The sequence below is a fragment of the Pogona vitticeps genome, chromosome 4, assembly GCF_051106095.1.
Source record: "Pogona vitticeps strain Pit_001003342236 chromosome 4, PviZW2.1, whole genome shotgun sequence".
NCBI lineage: Eukaryota > Metazoa > Chordata > Lepidosauria > Squamata > Agamidae > Pogona > Pogona vitticeps.
The window spans coordinates 849,985-870,266 of record NC_135786.1 but is presented as its reverse complement, the minus strand read 5'-3'; the positions used below and the strand labels follow the sequence as shown (position 1 = coordinate 870,266).

Here is a 20,282-nt window from a genome sequence, read left to right as displayed (position 1 = left end):
GCAGGTAAAAGTCCACACATTTGCTTTGACCCCCACCATGCTGAGGAAATTGACCTCCCATCTCTGAGCTGGTGGGAGAGGCAACCTATAATCTTTGTCCCATTGACACCACGTTGCCCACCCCGCCCTGGCAGCTCCCAGGCAGCGTAGGAGAGGTTGCTAGTGGAGCAGCTGCCAAGGAGCAGCCATTGTGGGCTGGCTCCTCCCCAGCTATGCCCTGAGCCTGGGCTATGGCCTTGCTTGTGGAAAGGCAGACGGAGGCTTGTCCCACTCAGGATCCCACTGGAGGCCCTTGGGGAAGTGTTATGAGCCCGCAAGCCCATGGTTGGGGGGAGGGGGACAGGTCAGGAAGCCTGGCTGGAACCCGAGCAGTGACCATTCCAGTCACATTTCTGACCCAGGTGAACTGCGGCTTGTCCAGAGACCATGGAAAGCATGAGTGGGATGATTCTGATAGCACTGCTGCTGTTTCCAAAGGCACACGGTGACCCTTGGCCAAGGCAGTGGGAGGATGTGAAGTGAGGTGGGAAAAGGGCCGCAGCGCCATTCTCCCTACACTCACTTTTTATTTTTATTTATTTTATTTTATTTTTTTGCCTGATCGAGGACCCGGTCGTCCCACTTGGGCTTAGTGCCAGGTGGATGAACCGGAGAGCGGCTCCTGCTGGGAGTCTGGACGCTCTGTGCAAAACATTTTGGGGACAGGGAAGGAAGTGGAGGGTGTTACCTCGATGGGAAAGTGGAGAGAGGCCCGCTAAAGCTTTCCTCATCCCTTAGTCAGTCATTGTGTCAGCTGGGGCAGCCAGGCCTTGGCGGCAGTGGTGGCTCCTGCAGCTGTGGAGTCCCTGCCCCCCCTCCCATTCTAGAACCAGCATCACAGGGCTTGACCCTTATGTCACACACAGCTGCCGTGCCTCTCCCGGCTGGCCCCTCTGCCCAGGGCATCCCTCTTGGTTGTGAGACTCTGCTTGGGCTGTTTGAGGTGGAGTGGGACGGTCAGGGGGCCTTCGTCCCTTCCGGAGCCGGGCCCAGGTTAGCCTCAAGCACCTACTTCGCTCCCATCTAATGCGTATCACTGCACCCCTCCTGCCAGCCCCCTCCCTCATGCAGCACCTTTCTTGTCACCAGTTTGAGACATCAGCCAGAGCTTTGGCAAGGTCGCCGTTCCTGGGAACCTGTCCTGCCATTCTCTCTTTCTCTCCCCCCTCTCCCCCCCCCCTCTCTCACTCACTCACTCTGTCCCCAGAAGGCAACTTTTATTGAGCAAACCCATCTCTACAGGTTGCGCCTTGGGTCCCCTCTCCTTGCCCCGCCTCCATAAGGAGATGCTTTCTTTGAATTGGTGGGAGGTACAAAAGGCCCATTTAGCCGGCCCTTCTGATTGAGGTTTCCAGTTTGGATGCAGCTTGCTGCTGAACCCTCTGAGAGGGCCTGCAGTTGGTCTGACCATCCAGTTCTTCTTGGCTCTGGACTCTCCTGCCGTCTCGGCATCTCCTCCTGGGTTCAGCGGGCGATCCGTGCAGTAAGCCTCTCACTGCATCCGTGGCGGCCCTCTTCTCAGCCTGGGCAGAGGGCCTTCAAGAGGAACACAGCTGTGTCACAGCTTCCCCCCATTTTCGTGTATTCTGTGAATCGAAGTCTTCCAACACATCATGTGCCTGGGCGGCCGGTGGAGTGAGCAGAAGGAGGAGTGTGTGGCCCTCATTCATATTTGCAGAGGTTCTTCAGCGGTGGGGGGAGGTTGAGCCCATCAATGGCCAACCGGTGGACGATGTGTTTCTGGATGGCCAGTCGGCAGAGGGTCTGCAGGGAGGGAACTGGGGGTGGGGAATAGAGAGGAGAACAGGGGGGTTATACAGACTGTGTTAGGCCTAGGGCTCATTTCTCCTATTTGGGGAATGGATCCTGCTCAGCCTCAGCCCAGAGGCTCGGCATGAATAACAGACATGCATGCAGGAATGGGCACACACACACACACACACACACACACACACCTGCTGTTGCTCCAGCTTCATTACTCTGGCAGCCAACAAAGAGGCCCTTGTCCTTGGGAGAGCCGTGCGCCAGGCTGGGAGGGGCTGCCCTTTGGAAGCAGGGGGTCATTCCCCACAGCTCCGAAGGCTCCCAACCTGAGGCCTCTTCGATGGTGAACCCTTGCCTGCCTGCCTTGAGGCAGATCCCTGTGGAAGGTCTGGACAGCCAGCTGGCCCTCTGCCTTCCAGCTCCTGGCAGGGGAACCGGTCCTTGTGTCTGGGTGGCAGCATTTCTGTCTTTTGTTTGGAAGGAGACTATTCCACCTGGGCGCGCATGGTCGTGCCTCAAATCCTCATCCTCCTGGCAGGACTTTTCTTTGCCCCAGTTCTCCCATTTTCCTACCCCAGAAGAGATAATGGAAAGGGAAATGGAAGCCCTCCCCGCCTCCACCATCCCTTTTTCTTTCAGGGTTTTGTGAGTAGGGCCCTTCCTGCCTGCCTATTCACAGACAACCTTTCTCGGCTCTCCCTCCTGGCATCTCAGCAGCAGGCACATCAGTCGTGGGGAGGGACTCCATTCTCTTGGCAGGGGCTGGTTCCTGCCCTCAGGTGCTCTCCTTGTCTCTCACCTGGTCTCCACCGATCAGCAGGCAGAGTTAGGCACTGGCCCTCCCCAGCCAAATAGACCAGATGCAGAGCAAAGGCTGAAGTTGGCTGGCTGCTCCAGGTGGTGAGCAATCTGGCTTGGATGGTGGCAGAGCCTCCCCCAGTGAAAGCAGCCCCCCTCCCGAGGAACCCCACCTGGCAGGGAGGAGCTGCTTGGAAAATTAAGCAGACTTAACAGATTTCAGGTTCGGAAAGGCAGCAAGGTTTCGAAGAAACCCATTGGGGTTGTTGTTCTGGACCACCCTCTTCCGGCCTGCCCCTCATTGGCATCCCTGGGGCATGTTCAGAGTACCAGGTGGGAAGCAGGTTCTCCTGCCAATCCGGCCCCACCATTGCAGTTTGCTCTGGAAGGCCATCTGCCCTCAGCCGCTCTCGGACCAAAGGCCCATCCTGCGCCCTGGGGATTGAGGTGCCTGCCTAGATGGGCAGACTGCCTTGTGTGCCATTCTTTGGAGGAGCCTGAAAGCGTGTACCACCACCAGCTTTTGACTTGCTGGCATCAAGTGGCTACAGCCCCCCCCCTCCCGTTTGTCAGGGTTCATTCCTTGCCTTGGGGGAGGGGGCAGAGTGCTCATCTCGCGCATCCCTTCTTTTCATCCCTCCATTAGGTGTTCATCTCTAGAGCTTACTCCCCACCCCATGCTCACCCTTGGAGAAGGAGCTGCCCTGCCTCCACTCCTGCAATATCCTCCCTCGTCTCCATTCACTCGTTCTGTTCCTTGCCGTTCCCTTTCAAGCTTTCCGTGGCTGGGCTCTGCTGGATCGACCATCGGCAGTTTTATGTTATTTATTTATTTATATTATTAGATTTATACCCCACCCTTCTAGACTGGCTCTGCTCTGGGCGGCATTACAAAATTTAAAAACAATAGAACCAATAAATATGTAAAAATCCAAGATATAAAAATGTAAATATTAAGATGCAGCAGGAGGAAACGCCTGCCTGAACAACCATGTCTTAAGTTTATTTCTAAATTATGCTGCCTGGCCATGGGCCGGGCGGCACCAACTTCTTCTCTTGCCACAAAGCCTAAGCAGGTCACAGGCGTCTAAATACAACCAACCCGTCTCGCCACCATTTCCTCCCCCATGTTGACCCTTCACTGTTAGAACTGAGTTTGTGATCTCCTTTGGGCAGAAATCCTTATTTTTTGCTAAATTGTAAAAGCCATTGTATATTTTGATTGTGCTATATAAATAAATACTGCAATGGCCATTATTTAACAGTGTAAAGGATAAAACACTACTGGTAGTGTTTCCTCTCTCCTTATTTGCCTAGAATGAGGAAATGTGACATTGTCAATATGGTGAGGACAGAACTGCTGTTCAGCCTGAAAAACATGTTGTTGTTGTAGTAGCTGTTGTTGTTTCTGTGCTGGAGGAAGATCAGGGAGGCTTTCTTGCATAGTCCAGCCTCAATTGGAGAAACGCCCTGGTGGTTGGCTTTCAGCTGCCATCCATGCTTTAGCCCCACATCACTCATCTTTTGACTCATTTCAGCCCGTATCGCCCGACACTGTGGCCAGGACGCTTGATCGCTGTCGTGCCTCCACCTCCTCTTTGGACCCCTGCCCGGCCTGGCTAATCAAGGCAGCCAGGCCCTCAACAACGGAATGGGCTACTGTAATAATTAATGGGTCTTTCCTTGAGGGTAGATTTCCCTCTGCCCTCAAGGAAACACTCATTAGGCCCATAAGAAAGAAACCTAGTTTGGCAGCGGACGAAATTGGCAACTATAGGCCCGTCGCCAATGTTTCTTTCTTAAGCAAGGTAGTCGAGAGGGTGGTGGCCGATCAGCTCCAGGCGTTCCTGGATGAAACAGATGCCCTGGATCCATTCCAGTCGGGCTTCAGGCCGCGCCATGGGACAGAAACGGCATTGGTCGCCCTGTGTGATGACTTATTGAGGGAGGCCGACAGGGGCAAAGTGTCTCTGTTGGTCCTCCTCGATATCTCAGCGGCCTTTGATACCATTGACCATGGTATCCTCCTGGGGAGGCTCGCCGAGTTGGGGATAGGTGGCCGGGCTTTTGCTTGGCTCCGTTCCTTCTTGGAGGACCGTCCCCAGAGAGTACAGCTTGGGGAGAATGTTTCGGCCCCGTGGTGCCTTAATTGTGGGGTCCCTCAGGGGTCGATCATCTCCCCAATGCTGTTTAACATCTACATGAGGCCGCTGGGAGGGGTCATCAGGAGGTGTGGAGCGCAGTGCCATCAATATGCGGATGACACACAGCTCTACATCTCCTTTTTTCCAACTGCAGGAGATGCCGTTCTGTCCCTTCGGCGTTGCCTGGAGGCTGTACAGGAATGGATGCAGGAGAACGGGCTTAGGCTGAACCCGGACAAGACGGAAGTACTGAGGATGGGCCCCCCCACAGTCGGGGATTTGGGAAACTCCCTCATTTTCGGGGGGGTGACCCTGCCCGCCAGGGATGGGGTCTGTAGCTTGGGTGTCCATCTTGACCCGGCGCTCACCATGGAGACCCAGGTGGCGTCTGTGGTCCGTTCCACTTTTTTCCATCTCAGGCGGATAGCCCAGCTGCGGCCCTACCTTGATGTGGGGTCTCTCACCACTCTGGTGCATGCGCTTGTAGTCTCGAGATTAGACCACTGTAATGCGCTCTACACGGGGCTACCTTTGAGATTGCTGCGGAAACTACAGGTGGTGCAGAATGCGGCGGCCAGACTACTCAGTGGGCTGAGAAGATACCAACATATCTCCCCCACTCTGGCCGCATTGCATTGGCTGCCCATCCGATTCCGCATTGATTTCAAAGTGTTAACGCTTACTTATAAAGCCCTAAACGGTTTAGGACCTCGATACTTGGCGGAACGCCTTCTCCCACCAAGATCTACCCGTGTCACTCGCGCGAGCCAGGAGATAAGGCTGAGGAGCCTAACGCCGAGAGAGGCCTGAAAGGAAAAGACCAGAATCCGGGCCTTCTCGGCGGTGGCTCCTCGCCTTTGGAACAACTTGCCCCCTGAGATTCGCGCGGCTCCCTCACTGGGCATTTTTAAGAAACAACTAAAAACATTGATGTATAGGCAGGCCTTCCCAACAGAAAACCCTTGACGATCTTTCTCTTATTCTGTTCTTTATTTTCATTTACGCTTCTGCTGTAAAGTTTTAAAATTATATTGTTGTTTTTTACTGTAAGCCGCCTAGAGTGGTCTAATATGATCAGATAGGCGGGATAGAAATAAAATAAATAAATAAATAAATAAATAAATCATCTACTCCAGCTGTCCCTGGGAGCCCTTTTCATAATATGTTCCAAATGTTTCTGATAAATTCATGTGCTGATGGTGTGTGTGTGTGTGTGTGTGTGTGTGTATCTCTTGTTTTGAAGGGCAAGTAAAGCACTGAAATGCATGAACCGCATGTGCTTCTTTTAAAACATGTTGGCAGCTTGTGGGGTGTTTGAGAAGAGGGTCAACTGAGGGGCTGACAAACCACCTCTTTACAACAGTCCATCATTTAGATTGCTAAGCCCTTCACCATGGATGCAAGCATCCAAGTTATGTCCATGCCACAACGGAAGAGCTTTCTGCGTCCACTCTTTGGAGCCCTGATTCCCAGGTTTGTCTGGAAACCGAGGCAGGCCCCAGGGAAGGAGAGACCAGGAGTTTGAGGCGGGGGAAGAAACAGAAAGGAAAGGATCTAGTGGAGCAAGAGAAAAAAAAGAAAAGGGAGACCAAGGAGATAAAGGCAGAGAGTTTATCTTTCCCAGCATCCTTCAAGGCAGAGAAGACACAGCAAAGGGCACTTGCGGATAAACAGAAGAAAGTAAAAAAAGATAACAGGAGGGAAGAGGCATTTCAGCGGTGGTGCTCCGCAAAGCGTTTGTCTTGGTGCCTGAGAACAACACCGCAGGCACAGGCAAGCCAGCGCAAACTGGCAGCACGGTTGGAAGAGAAAGTGAGAGAACTGGAGGAGCAAGCGGCCGGGCTTAAGGCTATAAGAGAAGGTGAAGAATAGAAGGAGAGGATTCAAGCAGCCGCCACCAAGGGAGGCCCTGGAGGTGGAAGAACAGCAAGGCGAAGCAGAAGAGAAGAACGCTAAGGAGAGAACAAACTGAGAGGAGGAAGCAGCACCAAAAAGAGCCACAGCTAGGAGCCAAAGAAGGAGAAGGCACTCTTCTCCACCAGTGGAACTGCAAAACCACTTCCAGATTCTTGACAAAGACTTTGGCGGACAGCCTGCAAAGGAAGACGTACAGGTGACCCCGCAAGGAGAACCTGAGAGAGGCTGAAGGGAGAGGCCGAGTAGAGTCACTGAACCCACACCGCACAAAACTAAGAAAAGAAAAGTAGCTGCAGAAGCAGACTCCCTGCTGCATGGGAATATCACTGAAATATGCAGGAAAGCTACATGGACGCACCAGGCGCGCTGTCTCCCCAGAGCATGGATTAGGGATGTGATGGAAGGATTGCCGTCGCTTATAGAGTCCTCAGCTGTATCGCCCTTTCTTCTCATCCTCATGAGAACAAACAAACACAGCTAAGAGGGGAACTACAAAGAAATCACATCCGACTTGGACACTCTAGGAAGAAAATCCAAGGATTTGGGGGCCCAGATAGTCTTCTTGTTCATCCTGCCAGTATTCAGAAGAGGAATAGAAAGGGAAAGAAAAATATTTTGCATGAATGACTGGCTACAAAGGTGGTACCAACATGAGGGATTCGGATTTTGGAACTTACAGCTACACTTCCTCGAAGATGGGCTGCTGGCCACTCATGGCTTGTACCTTCTAAGGACTGGGAAGACAGTGTTTGGCCTCAGTCTGAGGAACTTCGTCAGGAGGGCATTAAAGTGAATTGGAAGGGGAAAGGAGAGGTAAAGATAGACAAAGGCTCATGGATAATAAGAGGAACAGACTGAACAGCACTAATGGGGCCCAGTAATAACATTCATAAAGTCATAAGAAGGAAGGCAAGCCACAAATGACACCATCTCCAGTGTCTATCGGCGAATGCCAGGAGTATGGAAAACAAACAAGGAGAACTGGAAATCCTAGTTCAAGAGGGTAAATATGGCTTGATAGGAATATCTGAAACATAGTGGGATGACTCACTGAGGAATGTGGTTATTGGAGTTGGCTATTCTAACCAATTCAACCCTGAGTGCTCACTAAAAGGACCGATCCTAAAGCTGTGGCCATCTGATGAGAAGAGAAGACTCCCTGGAAAAGACCCTGACGTTGGGAAAGTGTGAAGGCAAGAGGAGAAGGGGACGACAGAGGATGAGATGGCCGGACAGTGCCTGCGAAGCGACCAGCATGAATCTGACCCAACACCGGGGGGGGCAGTGGAAGGCAGGAGGGCCTGGCATGCTCTGGTCTGTGGGGTCACGAAGATTCAGACATGACTTAACGACTAAACAAACAAAAAATTCTAACCAATAGACAACTCAGTAAGGGGAACTTTGGTGGAAAGTGACCACAGTCTTCTTGATATTTTTTATTTCAAAGGAAACAAAAGCAGATTGTAGCTGGATTTTAGGAAAGCCCATTTTAATAAGCTTAGGATAATGATAAGTTAAATCCCATGGCAGGAGATCATAACAGTAAAAGGAGTCCACGATAGTGGGAGTTTTTTAAAAATGAAATTCTATATGCACCACTACAAACAATTCTAACAAGAATAGGTGAAAGACAGGAAAAGAAAAAAAAGGCCCATCTGGCATCTCACCATAATTTATTTATTTAAATTGTTTTAACCCGCCTGTCTCCTTAAAAGGACTTAAGCTCAGAGGGGACCTGAAAACAAAAAAGGCCTCATATACGAAGTGGAAAGAAGGCCAGCTCACCAAGGAAGAATACAGACAAGCAGGAAAGAATTGCAGGCATGGCATTAGGAGGGCCAAAGCTGAGATTGAGCTGAGGTTAGCTAGAGACACTAAAAGCAACAAAAAACATTCTCCAGGTATGTGAGTAGCAAAAGACAGAGAAAAGAAACAATGGCTCAGCTGCTCAACAGGGACTGGGAAACAATAATAGATGACAAAGAAAAAACAAGAATGCCTGCTTTAGCTTGGTGTTTTCCTTCCAGGCAAATGTAAACTACAAGTGGGAGGGATATGATTGTAACTTGAGAATGATAAATGAATAGTCAAGGAGTACCTTACTACTACTCATCCTGAAGTTGAGGCTCCAATACTTTGGCCATCTCATGAGAAGAGAAGACTCTCTGGAAAAGGCCCTGTTGTTGGGAAAGAGCGAAGGCAAGAGGAGAAGGGGACGGCAGAGGACAAGATGGATAGACAGTGTCACCAAAGTGACCAACATAAATATGACCCAATTCTGGGAGGCAGTGGAAGACAGGAGGGCCTGGCATGCTCTGGTCTGTGGGGTCACAAAGATTCAGACATGACTTAATGACTTAACAACAACCTTACTACTTTAAATGAGTTCAAAACCCCAGGGCCAGATGTACTGCATCCAAGGATATAGAAGGAAATGGCTCAAGATATTACAGAACCGCTGTCTATTATGAAGAAAACACAAGTCATGGGCCAGGGCGTGGACTCATCTCCCTCTATTACCATCTCCACAGAAGAACTGGAGGTTGTTCATGACTTTGTGTACCTTGGCTCAACAATCTCTGACACTCTCTTTCTAGCCTCGTGGCGCAGTGGTTAAAACGCTGTACTGCAGCTAAAACTCTGCTCACGACCTGGGGTTCAAATCCCAGGTAGCCGGCTCAAGGTTGACTCAGCCTTCCATCCTTCCGAGGTCAGTAAAATGAGTACCCAGCTTGCTGGGGGGGAAATGTGTAGCCTGTATAATTAAATTGTAAACCGCCCGGAGAGTGCTTGTAGTGCTATGGGGCGGTATATAAGTCCAATATAAATAAATAAATAAATAAATAAATAAATAAATAAATAAATAAATAAATAAATAAATAAATAAATAAATAAATAAATAAATAAATAAATGTCGAGTTGGATAAACGCATTGGCAAGCAGCTACCATGTTCTCTAGACTCACAAAGAGAGTACGGCTTAATAAAAAGCTGACGGCATATACCAAGATCCAGGTCTATAGAGCCTGTGTCCTGAGCACACTCCTGTACTGCAGTGAGTCCTGGACCCTTTGTGCACGGCAGGAGAGGAAGCTGAACACCTTCCATATGCGTTGCCTCCGATGGATTTTTGGCATCACTTGGCAGAAAAAAGTTCCAAACAGGGTAGTCCTAGAATGAGCTGGAATTGTTAGCATGTATACATTATTGAAACAGCGCCATCTACATTAGCTTGGGCATGTTGTGAGAATGGCTGATGGTCGAATTCCAAAAGATCTCCTATATGGAGAATTAATGCAGGGAAATTGCCACAGAGGGAGACCACAGCTGTGATACAAGGAGATCTGCAAGCAGGATCTGAAGGCCTTAGGAATGGACCTCAACAGATGGGAAACTATGACCTCTGAATGTTCAGCCTGGAGGCAGGTGGTGCGTCATGGCCTCTCCCAATCTGAAATGACCCTTGCCCAGCAGGCCAAGGCAAAGAGGCAGTCCAGAAAGGAGCAAAATCAGGGAGCTGGACAGGGAACAGATTGTATTTGTCTTCAGTGTGGAAGGGATGGTCACCCTCGAATCGGCCTTCTCAACCACACTAGATGCTGTTCCAAGTCCTCTGTTCAGAGCACGTTACCATAGTCTCTTGAAATTGAAGGATGCCTAATCTAACATTTTGATACTTTCACCAGGTGCATTAGATAAGCATTAGATTAGATAAGGGCAGAACAGCTAATACAGAAAACAGAAATAAAATTCAAAATGACCTTGATAGGATGGAGCACTGAGCCGAAAGCAACAGAATGAAATTCAAATGGGAATAAGTGCAAAGTCCTGCACCCCGGAAAAAATAAACCAGTTGCACAGTTACAAGATGGGGGATACCTGGCTCAGCAAAACTGTGAGCGAGAAGGATCTTGGAGTTGTTGTAGATCACAAGCTAATTATGAGCCGACAGTGTGATGTTGCTACAAAAAAGGCAAATTCTATTTTAGGCTGCATTAACAGAAATTCAGTTTCAAAATCCCACGAGGTGCTAGTCCCTCTCTATTCGGCATTGGTTAGGCCTCATCTTGAGTCCTGTGTCCAGTTCTGGACACTGCACTTCAAGAAGGATGCTGAGAAATTGGAACAAGTTCAGAGAAGGATAACAAGGATTATCAAGGGACTGGAAACCAAGCCCTAGGAGGAAAGACTGGAAGAACTGGGCATGTTTAACCTTGAGAAAAGAAGACTGAGGAGAGATATGACAGCACTTTTCAAATACTTGAATAGTTGTTGTCCAGAGGAGGGACAGAAGCTATTCTTGATCATCCCAGAGTGCAGGAAATGTAATAATGGGCTCAAGTGACAAAAAGCCAGATTTCAGTTGAACGTCAGGAAAAAACCTCCTAACTGTTAGAGCAGTACAACGGTGGAACCAGTGACCTTGGGAGGTGGTGAGGGCTCCAACGCTGGAGGTATTCAAGGGGAAATGAGACAACCATGTGTCAGATACTGTATACTTTGATTTGGGTCCCTGCCTTGACCTGGGGGTTAGACTCAATGGCCTTATAGATGTCTTCCAATTCCATGATTCTAGGATTCTGTGACGCCACAGGGATCCCACAATATTTGATCATGTAGTCATGGCCTATCTGAGTTTGGTTGTTCTGGGTTTTTCGGGCTCTTTGGCCGTGTTCTGTTCTTCCTGACGTTTCGCCAGTCTCTGTGGCCATGGGCATCTTCAGAGGACAGCAACCTGCCAAAGAGCCCGAAAAACCCAGAACAACCATTAGATCCCGACCGTGAAAGCCTTCACGACTATCTGAGTTTGTTTGGCTCATTCCCTTCTCTGGATTCAGCAGCCCCGTACTGGGATGGGTGGACAGTGGGGAGCTGTGGGCATTCTTGGGGTTGTCAGCCGTACGCGGTGATACATAAGGGAGTTGTAGTCTCGCACAGACTTCCTACCCATGGCCTGAGTGCTTCCAGAGACTGAAACATCCCAGGCAGTTGCTGAGCTGATATTGTGTCCCTGGCTTCCTCGGGCAAGAGCGGATTCTGTTATCCAGTCAGATTCCTGTGTCCTACCACTAAGAGGCCGGCTCTGCTCATCTCTCTTTTTAAAGAGCACTTTCTAATATGGGATTGAAATCACTTTTGTGCGGTTTGCACACAAGTAGCCTATAGACACGTGGCCATTCTCAGAGCAGAATGAACATCCCGACCAATACCAGCTGTACATTGGCATTGCCAAGTGACTGGCACAAGCATCAAAACACATTCTTACCTAATTGCAGCATGCCACCGTCTGGAAGGGCGTGTTACAGTTGCCTGAGTGACTCAGCCCTAAGCTGAAGGAGCTATTCTCCAGTTTTTTAGGTGATGATCCTATGGAAAGTAATGGTGATGTTCCTTTCCTGTCCTCTGTTTCATGCCTGCCTGTTTTTTGAATTCGTAAATGCTGAGAAATGCATGCAATTCCTGGAAAAGGTGCCTAGAAAACAGAGGCCTTAAGTGAAGCAAACTCCAGCCAAATTGGCTCGACTGGCCGCCACGCAGTGGAGTTTGGGGCTAACCCCAAGGATTTGCCCAGGGCTGGAGGGGCAAAATGGGCCTGTGACCCTTTGGCCAGATAGAAGACTTCCTGCCTCGGTACCTACGTAATAGGGATGGGGCCGAAGGGTTTGTTTTGTAGAGGAACCTGTTAAATATTAACTTGCCACGTTAATCCTCCTCCTGAGAAGGCAGCCGAGGAGCAATTTGATGAGCCCAAGAAGGGTGTGTGGCCACAACCGATGACAAGATGAGCCATCCTCACTTACCCTTGCCAGAGGCTGTGACTCTGCCTGTTTTATGCCTGTAACAGGAAGCACAAAGGCAACCCAGCATAGTGAAAGGCTGTTTGGCAGCAGAACTGGCAGCCTCTCCTTGGGAGGAGGAGGAGGAGGAGGAGGAGGAGGTGGTGGTGGTGGTTTTTCAACAGAGCTTGGGTGTCCTTCTGCCAAGGAGCGCCTTAGCTGTGGGTTGCTGGCATCGGCAGCAGGGGTTGGAGTCAAGGACCCCCGGGCTCCCTTCCCATTGCCATCTTGTATAGTTCCCAGTGCATTTTTGATCTGAGGAAGCTGCAGCAAGAGGAGTTCTGTCAAGGCACAACCTTTCCCCTTAGCAGCTTTTAAAAAGAAGTTTTAATCATTTCCCCTTGAGGAAGGGTTTCCCTGGAATGCGCTCAGCCCTCTCTTTGGAGCTGGTGCACCAGATCTGCATTGAAGGTGGTGTCCACGAGAGGGATTTGGTTTTTGGAACCACGGGGTGAGCTTCCTGGAAAGACTGCTAGCAAGAGACAGCCTGTACCTCACAAGGACTGGGAAGAATGTGTTTGCTCACAGCAGGAAGAACTTCATCAGGAGGGCTTTGAACTGAATTGGAAGGGAGAGGGAGACGCAAGCACAGAGTTAAGATGAAGCCTTACACGCAATAAGAGGAATGGACCAAATTGATCAAAAGGGTATCAATAAAAACATGAACAATAATAATACTCACAATAATTATAACAGTAATCATCATCATAATTATCATAATATTCATAAAAATGTACAAAGACAAACAGGACACAAATCACACACCCTCCAGTGGCTGTATACGAATGCCAGGAGTATGGGAAACAAACAAGAAGAACTGGAAATGTTAATTCAGGAGCGTAAGTATGACTTCATAGGAATAACCGAAACTTGGTGGGATGATTCCCATGACTGGAATACAGCAATTGAGGGATATAAACCGATCAAAAAGAATAGAGAGAATAAAAAGGGAGGTGGACTGGCAGTATATGTCAAAAATACGCATTTTTGCACAAAAACACAGCAGGAGGAGATTGGCAGTCCCATCAAGAGCATCTGGATCAATATAACTGGGGCAAAAAACAAAAGGAACTTGGTAGCTGGAGTCTACTACCGAATGCTCAATCAAAGAGAGGGAGCAGATAAAACTTTTGAAAAACAAATTGCAGGGTTTTCAAAGAGCCACAGTGTAGTACTGATGGGAGATTTCAATTATCCAGATATATGTTAGGAGGCAAATTATGCCTGATATGGCATTTGCAAGAAATTCCTGGTTTGTGCGGCTGATAATTTTCTCCTACAAAAAGTGGACAAAGAAACAAGAGTATTTGCTACCCTTGACTTGATTTTGACCAACAGAGATGACTTGGTGGGGGGAGTGGCAGTAAGGGGAACTCTGGGCGAGAGTGACCATGTCCTTTTAGAATTCTTGATTTCAAAGGAAACAAAAGCAGTGTGTATCCACACACTTCTGCTGGATTTTGAAAAAGCCAATTTTAATAATCTCAGAACAAGGATAAGTAAGGTCCCATGGCAGGAAATCCTAACAAGGAAAGGAGAAGGGTGGGGTCTTCTAAAAAAATTCCTAAATGCACAACTACAAACAATTCCAACAAGAAAAAAAAGGTGGGAGGTGGCAAAAAAGGCCACTGTGGCTTCACAAAAAGCTCAGGAAGAACCTACAAACCAAAAAAGACACGTACAAGAAGTGGAAAGAAGGCCAGGCCACCAAGGATGAGTACAGAGAAGTATCAAGGAAATGCAAGGATGGCATCGGGAGGGCAAAAGCTGAGAATGAGCTGAGGTTAGCTAGAGACACTAAAAGCAATAAAAAAGCCTTCTTCAGGTATGTGAGTAGCAAAAGACAAACCACAGCTCCGCAGTGGAGAGGGAAAATTGATAATAGAGGGCAAAGAAAAGGCAGAAGTACTCAATTCCTATTTTAGTTCCATCTTTTCCCATAAGACAGACAATGAACTTCCAAACCAATTGGAAGTGCAAGGGGAACATGATTGCAGCTGGAGATTGATAAACAAACAGTCAAGGAATACCTTACCACCTTGAACGAGTTCAGATCTCTAGGGCCGGATGAACTGCATCCGAGAGGAATGAAGGAACTGGCTAAGGAACTCTCAGAACCGCTACCCATTCTTTTCTTGAAATCATGGGAAACGGGGGAGGTGCCAGAGGATTGGAGGAGGGCCAATGTTGTCCCTATCTTCAAAAAGGGCAAAAAGAGGAACCTGGGAACTATGGGCCAATCAGCCTCACATGAATCCCAGGTAAAATTGTGGAACAGATCATAAAGCGGTCAATGTGCCGGCATCTATAAAACAATGCGGTAATAACTAGAAGCCAACATGAATTTGTCAAGAACAAATTCTGCCAAACTAATTTGATCTCATTTTTTGATCAGGTAACCTCCCTGATAGACAGAGGAAAAGCTGTAGACGTAGTACAGTGTATCTTGATTTCACCAAAGCTTTTGACCAAGTCCCCCATGATATCCTGATAAGCAAGCTAACTAGGTGTGGGCTGAATAGATCAAGTGTTAGGTGGATGCACAATTGGCTACAGAATTGTATTCAGAGGGTGATGATTAATGGGTCCTTCTCTAAATAGCAGGAGGTAACAAGTGAGGTACCCCAAGGTTCAGTCCTTGGCCAGGTGCTCTTCAATATTTTTATTAATGACTAGGATGAGGGACTGCTTGTTAGCTTTGCAGACAATATAAAATTGGGTGGAATAGCTAATACTCTAGAAGACAGAAACAAAATTCAAAATGACCTTGATTGGATGGAGCACTGGGCTGAAAGCAACAGAATGAAATTCAACAGGGAGAAGTGTAAAGTATTGCACCTCGGAAAAAGAAACCAATTGCACAGTTACAAGATGGGGGAGACCTGGCTCAGCAAAATGACGAGCGAGAAGGATCTTGGTATTATCGTAGATCACAAGGTAAATATGAGCCGACAGTGTGATGTGGCTACAAAAAAAGGCAAGTGCTGTTTTAGGCTGCATTAATAGAAGTATAGTTTCCAAATCCCGCGAGGTGCTAGCCTCCCTCTATTTAGTACTGGTTAGGCCTCACCTTGAGTACTGCATCGAGTTCTGGAACTGCACTTCAAGAAGGATGCTAACAAATTGGAACAAGTTCAGAGGAGGGCGACAAGGAAGATCAGGGGGCTGGAAACCAAGCCTTAATGAGGAAAGGCTGAAAGAATTGGGCATGCTTAGTCTCGAGAAAATAAGACTGACCAGTGATATGATAGCACTTTTCAAAGATTTGAAAGGCTGTCCTACAGAGGAGGGGCAGGATCTGTTCTCCATCATCCTAGAATGCAGGACACGCAACAATGGGCTCAAGTTAAAGGAAGCCAGATTTCGGTTGAATGTCAGGGGAAACGTCCTAACTGTTAAAAGCAGTATGACAGTGGAACCAATGACCTCGGGAGTTGGGGAGCCCTCCAACCCTGGAGGTTTCAAGAAAAACTTAGATCATCACCTGGCAGAGATGCTTTGATGGTATTCCTGCATTGAGCAGAGGGTTGGACTTGATGGCCTTTTAGGCCCCTTCCAACTTCACTTTTCTATGATTCTATGACAAGGGCAGAAGGCAGAAGATTCCCCACCAGTGTGGAAAAAGTTGTCACTCATGTCCCTATATAGCCACAGAAGCTCCTCATGCTATTCATGGAGCCTTGTTCTAGCAGAAAGTACAGTATTTGGTATAAATCAGTAATGTGGATTCTGCTAGTGGCGTGGAAGAGACTCTGTCCTGGCCTAGAGGAGAATTGTGTTCCGTTTCAGAGGCAGAAAACACAAAGAGAACAGCAGTTCAGGCCCCATGTGTGCGTGACAGAGGTCTCCCTCCTCCACCCTGCCACCAGATTTTTTTTAATTCCACTCCACAGCTTCCCTTTGCCTGTTTTTTTTTTTTTCCTGAATCTGCAGCTTGTAAGTCCCCAGCTGGCCAAACCCACAGAAGAGGCATTTGCCTCTTTCCTCTAGAAAGAGTCCTAGAACAGGAAGGAGCTGGAAGGAGGGAGGCTTTCCCTGCCTCTGCGGGAGCCCTCCTTCTCCCTGGCCTTTCTGGGAGCCCCATTCTTTTTTTTAATGCCGCCGCCGTTGTGGGCTGGCAGAGTCTGCAGGATTTAGCTGGCCTGCAGCCACATTGGCTGATCCCTCAAGCCCCTTTTGCTGCTAATAACTCATGTTTACTCATGGTTGAGCTTGCTCATCCTAAAGCCAGAGAGAGCTCTTGCCTTTTTAACTTTGAATGGTTTGCTCAGGAAGGATCCGTGGCTTCACTGCCACAGAACCCTGAACTTCTCCACCCCAGCAAAGAATCCCAGAGTTCCCATCTTTGGCTCCTGGAGGCCAAAGCTCATGCGCTGCTCTCTCGTTCTGTCAATGGCAATTACTCATGCTTGCTCATCGAGGCTGGGGGGGGCTTGTGCATCGGGGTGTGTGCGCATGCGTGCTCAGAAGGGAAGGCAGAATACATACGTCCATATTCCACTTGGATGATTCGCACACTCTTGGTGGAGGCAAAGACATCAACCACGGCGTAGAGGGGGCGAGAGGCAGGAAGGCCCTTGGCGCTGGGGCCCATGTCCTCCCCATTGATGACAATGTGCATGTCAGCTGTCCCGTCTGGCTGCAGCGCGTACAGCACCCCAATCCGGCTTTTCCGGGCCGTGGCCGGGAGCACGTTTGTCTTGTACAGGTCGTCCAGGAGGTGGCTGTACCGACCCGGCCTGCTCCGGCCCACCAGCTTGTCCCGGGGAATCTTGACTTGTTCGATGTGCAGATAGGGGTCGGAGAGGAAGCCGCGCGCGTCGGCGGCCGCCCGGTCCCCTGCTGTGACTCGGTTGTGGTTGCGGGTAATGGCAAACACCCAGCTCTCTCCCAGGTTGACCAGGTCTGGCAGAGAGTACTCGGGCACCACGTCCAGGCTGCCAGGCTCGTGGGCCGTCAGCCCGACCCTGAGGTGGCCGCACCACCCCAGCTCCTTCTCCTCAATCTCCACCAGGAAGACCTGCCCAGGCGCCAGCGGCTCGTGGCTAAAGCACAGCCCGTTGGCAAAGCTGTCCACCCTGGTCGCCTGGGTGCCAGCGGGGTCCAGGCGGACGTTAGCCCCATGGATGCGATGGAACCGAGTGGGGGGATGGCACACCCCAGCCATCGCTCTCTCTCTCTCTCTCTCTCTGTGTGTGTGTGTCTCAGTCTCACATGTAGCAGGAGGAGGGAGGAGGAGGCTATTTTTAAGCAGGGCTCTGAGTCAGGGCAGCTGCTGCTGCTGCCCCTTGCCAGGGCCCAGAGGTCTCCAAATAGGGGCTGCTGGGCAGCTTGGGGGTGAGCGCCAGGTCCTAGTGCCCTCCAGCTCCCACCGAGGAGGGCACTAGGGCTTGTCTGGACAGGACACAAAGCCACGTCTGGGTCTGGCTCTTCCAACTGCTTTATTTATTTATTTATTTATTTATTTATTTATTTATTTATTTATTTATTTATTTATTTATTTATTTATTTATTTATTTATATCCCGCCTAATCAATTAAGATTACTCTAGGCGGCTTTCCATCCACCACCACCCCCTGCGTGCCAGCCGTGAGCCCTTCTTGGCAGCGACACTTGCAGGGGCCAATGGCCATTCGTAACATCACCCAAAAGGTTGCCACATGTCTGATAGAGGCAGGCGCTTGCCCGGCTTTTCTTGCCAGTTCTGACTTCCCTGCCCCCTGGTTCTCGCTCCCCCGGACCAAAGAGGGAGAGCCCTAGTCCCAGTCCTTCTGCCCCCCCCACTTCCCTACCTTCTGTTGTGGGCACTTTTTGGGCAGAGGCTCGGCCAGGACTTGAAGCCAGCAAGGAGGGTGGTTGGTCCCTTTGTTGTCTCCATGGAGTGGGTTGCCTCTTGGGGATGCGCCAAATGCTTCCTAAGCAATCCATTTCCTTCCATCCATCCATCCATTAGCTCCTTCCTTCCTTCCTTCCTTTCCTTCCTTCCTTCCTTCCTTCCTTCCATCCATCCATCCATCCATCCATCCATCCATCATCAGCTCCTTCCTTCCTTCCTTCCTTCCTTCCTTCCATCCATCCATCCATCCATCCATCCATCCATCCATCAGCTCCTTCCTTCCTTCCTTCCTTCCTTCCTTCCTTCCTTCCTTCCTTCCTTCCTTCCTTCCTTCCTTCCATCCATCCATCCATCATCAGCTCCTTCCTTCCTTCCTTCCTTCCTTCCTTCCTTCCTTCCATCCTTCCATCCATCCATCCATCAGCTCCTTCCTTCCTTCCTTCCTTCCTTCCTTCCTTCCTTCCTTCCTTCCTTCCTTCCTTCCTTCCTTCCTTCCTTCCATCCATCCATCCATCCATCATCAGCTCCTCCTTCCTTCCTTCCTTCCTTCCTTCCTTCCTTCCTTCCTTCCTTCCTTCCATCCATCCATCCGATCCATCCATCAGCTCCTTCCTTCCTTCCTTCCTTCCTTCCTTCCTTCCTTCCTTCCTTCCTTCCTTCCTTCCTTCCATCCATCCATCATCCATCCTTCCTTCCTTCCTTCCTTCCTTCCTTCCTTCCATCCATCCATCATCAGCTCCTTCCTTCCTTCCTTTCCTCCTTCCTTCCTTCCTTCCTTCCTTCCATCCATCCATCCATCCATCCATCAGCTCTTCCTTCCTTCCTTCCTTCCTTCCTTCCTTCCTTCCTTCCTTCCTTCCTTCCTTCCTTCCTTCCTTCCATCCATCCATCCATCCATTCATCAGCTCCTTCCTTCTCTTCCTTCCTTCCTTCCTTCCTTCCATCCATCCATCAGCTCCTTCCTTCCTTCCTTCCTTCCTTCCTTCCTTCCTTCCTTCCTTCCTTCCTTCCTTCCTACATTTTTCATCTCCTTCCTTCCTTCCTTCCTTCCTTCCTTCCTTCCTTCCTTCCTTCCATCCATCCATCCATCCATCCATCAGCTCATTCCTTCCTTCCTTCCTTCCTTCCTTCCTTCCTTCCTTCCATCCATCCATCCATCCATCCATCCATCCATCCATCCATCAGCTCCTTCCTTCCTTCCTTCCTTCCATCCATCCATCCATCCATCCATCCATCCATCAGCTCCTTCCTTCCTTCCTTCCTTCCTTCCTTCCTTCCTTCCTTCCTTCCTTCCTTCCTTCCTTCCTTCCTTCCTTCCTTCCTTCCATCCATCCATCCATCCATCCATCCATCCATCCATCAGTTCCTTCCTTCCTTCCTTCCTTCCTTCCTTCCATCCATCCATCCATCCATCCATCCATCAGCTCCTTCCTTCCTTCCTTCCTTCCTTCCTTCCTTCCTTCCTTCCTTCCTTCCTTCCTTCCTTCCTTTTCTTCCTTCCTTCCTTCCTTCCTTCCTTCCTTCCATCCATCCATCCATCCATTCATCAGCTCCTTCCTTCCTTCCTTCCTTCCTTCCTTCCTTCCTTCCTTCCTTCCTTCCTTCCTTCCTTCCTTCCTTCCATCCATCCATCAGCTCCTTCCTTCCTTCCTTCCTTCCTTCCTTCCTTCCTTCCTACATTTTTCATCTCCTTCCTTCCTTCCTTCCTTCCTTCCTTCCTTCCTTCCTTCCTTCCTTCCTTCCTTCCTTCCATCCATCCATCCATCCATCAGCTCATTCCTTCCTTCCTTCCTTCCTTCCTTCCTTCCTTCCATCCATCCATCCATCCATCCATCCATCCATCCATCCATCAGCTCCTTCCTTCCTTCCTTCCTTCCTTCCATCCATCCATCCATCCATCCATCCATCCATCCATCCATCAGCTCCTTCCTTCCTTCCTTCCTTCCTT

The 20,282-nt window shown here is 49.4% G+C and overlaps 1 protein-coding gene across 1 annotated transcript; it reads right to left on the bottom strand.

Moving 5' to 3' along the window:
• Positions 1–295: 295 nt before the first annotated feature.
• NEURL2 (neuralized E3 ubiquitin protein ligase 2) lies at positions 296–18,894 on the bottom strand. The gene is made up of 2 exons (XM_020807003.3): positions 16,987–18,894; positions 296–1,817 (listed from the first exon to the last, which is right to left on the bottom strand). Exons 1-2 carry the CDS (start codon positions 17,663–17,665, stop codon positions 1,702–1,704), a joined length of 795 nt encoding a protein of 264 aa, XP_020662662.3. The 5' UTR covers positions 17,666–18,894; the 3' UTR covers positions 296–1,701.
• Positions 18,895–20,282: the final 1,388 nt, after the last annotated feature.

Coding starts and splice junctions, on each gene's coding strand:
- NEURL2 (XM_020807003.3), bottom strand. CDS start 17,665: ATGGCTGGGGTGTGCCATCCCCCCACTCGGTTCCATCGCATCCATGGG. Junction 1,818..16,986: donor CATCCAAGTGGAATATGGAC/GTATGTATTCTG, acceptor CCCCACCCCCAG/TTCCCTCCCTGCAGACCCTC.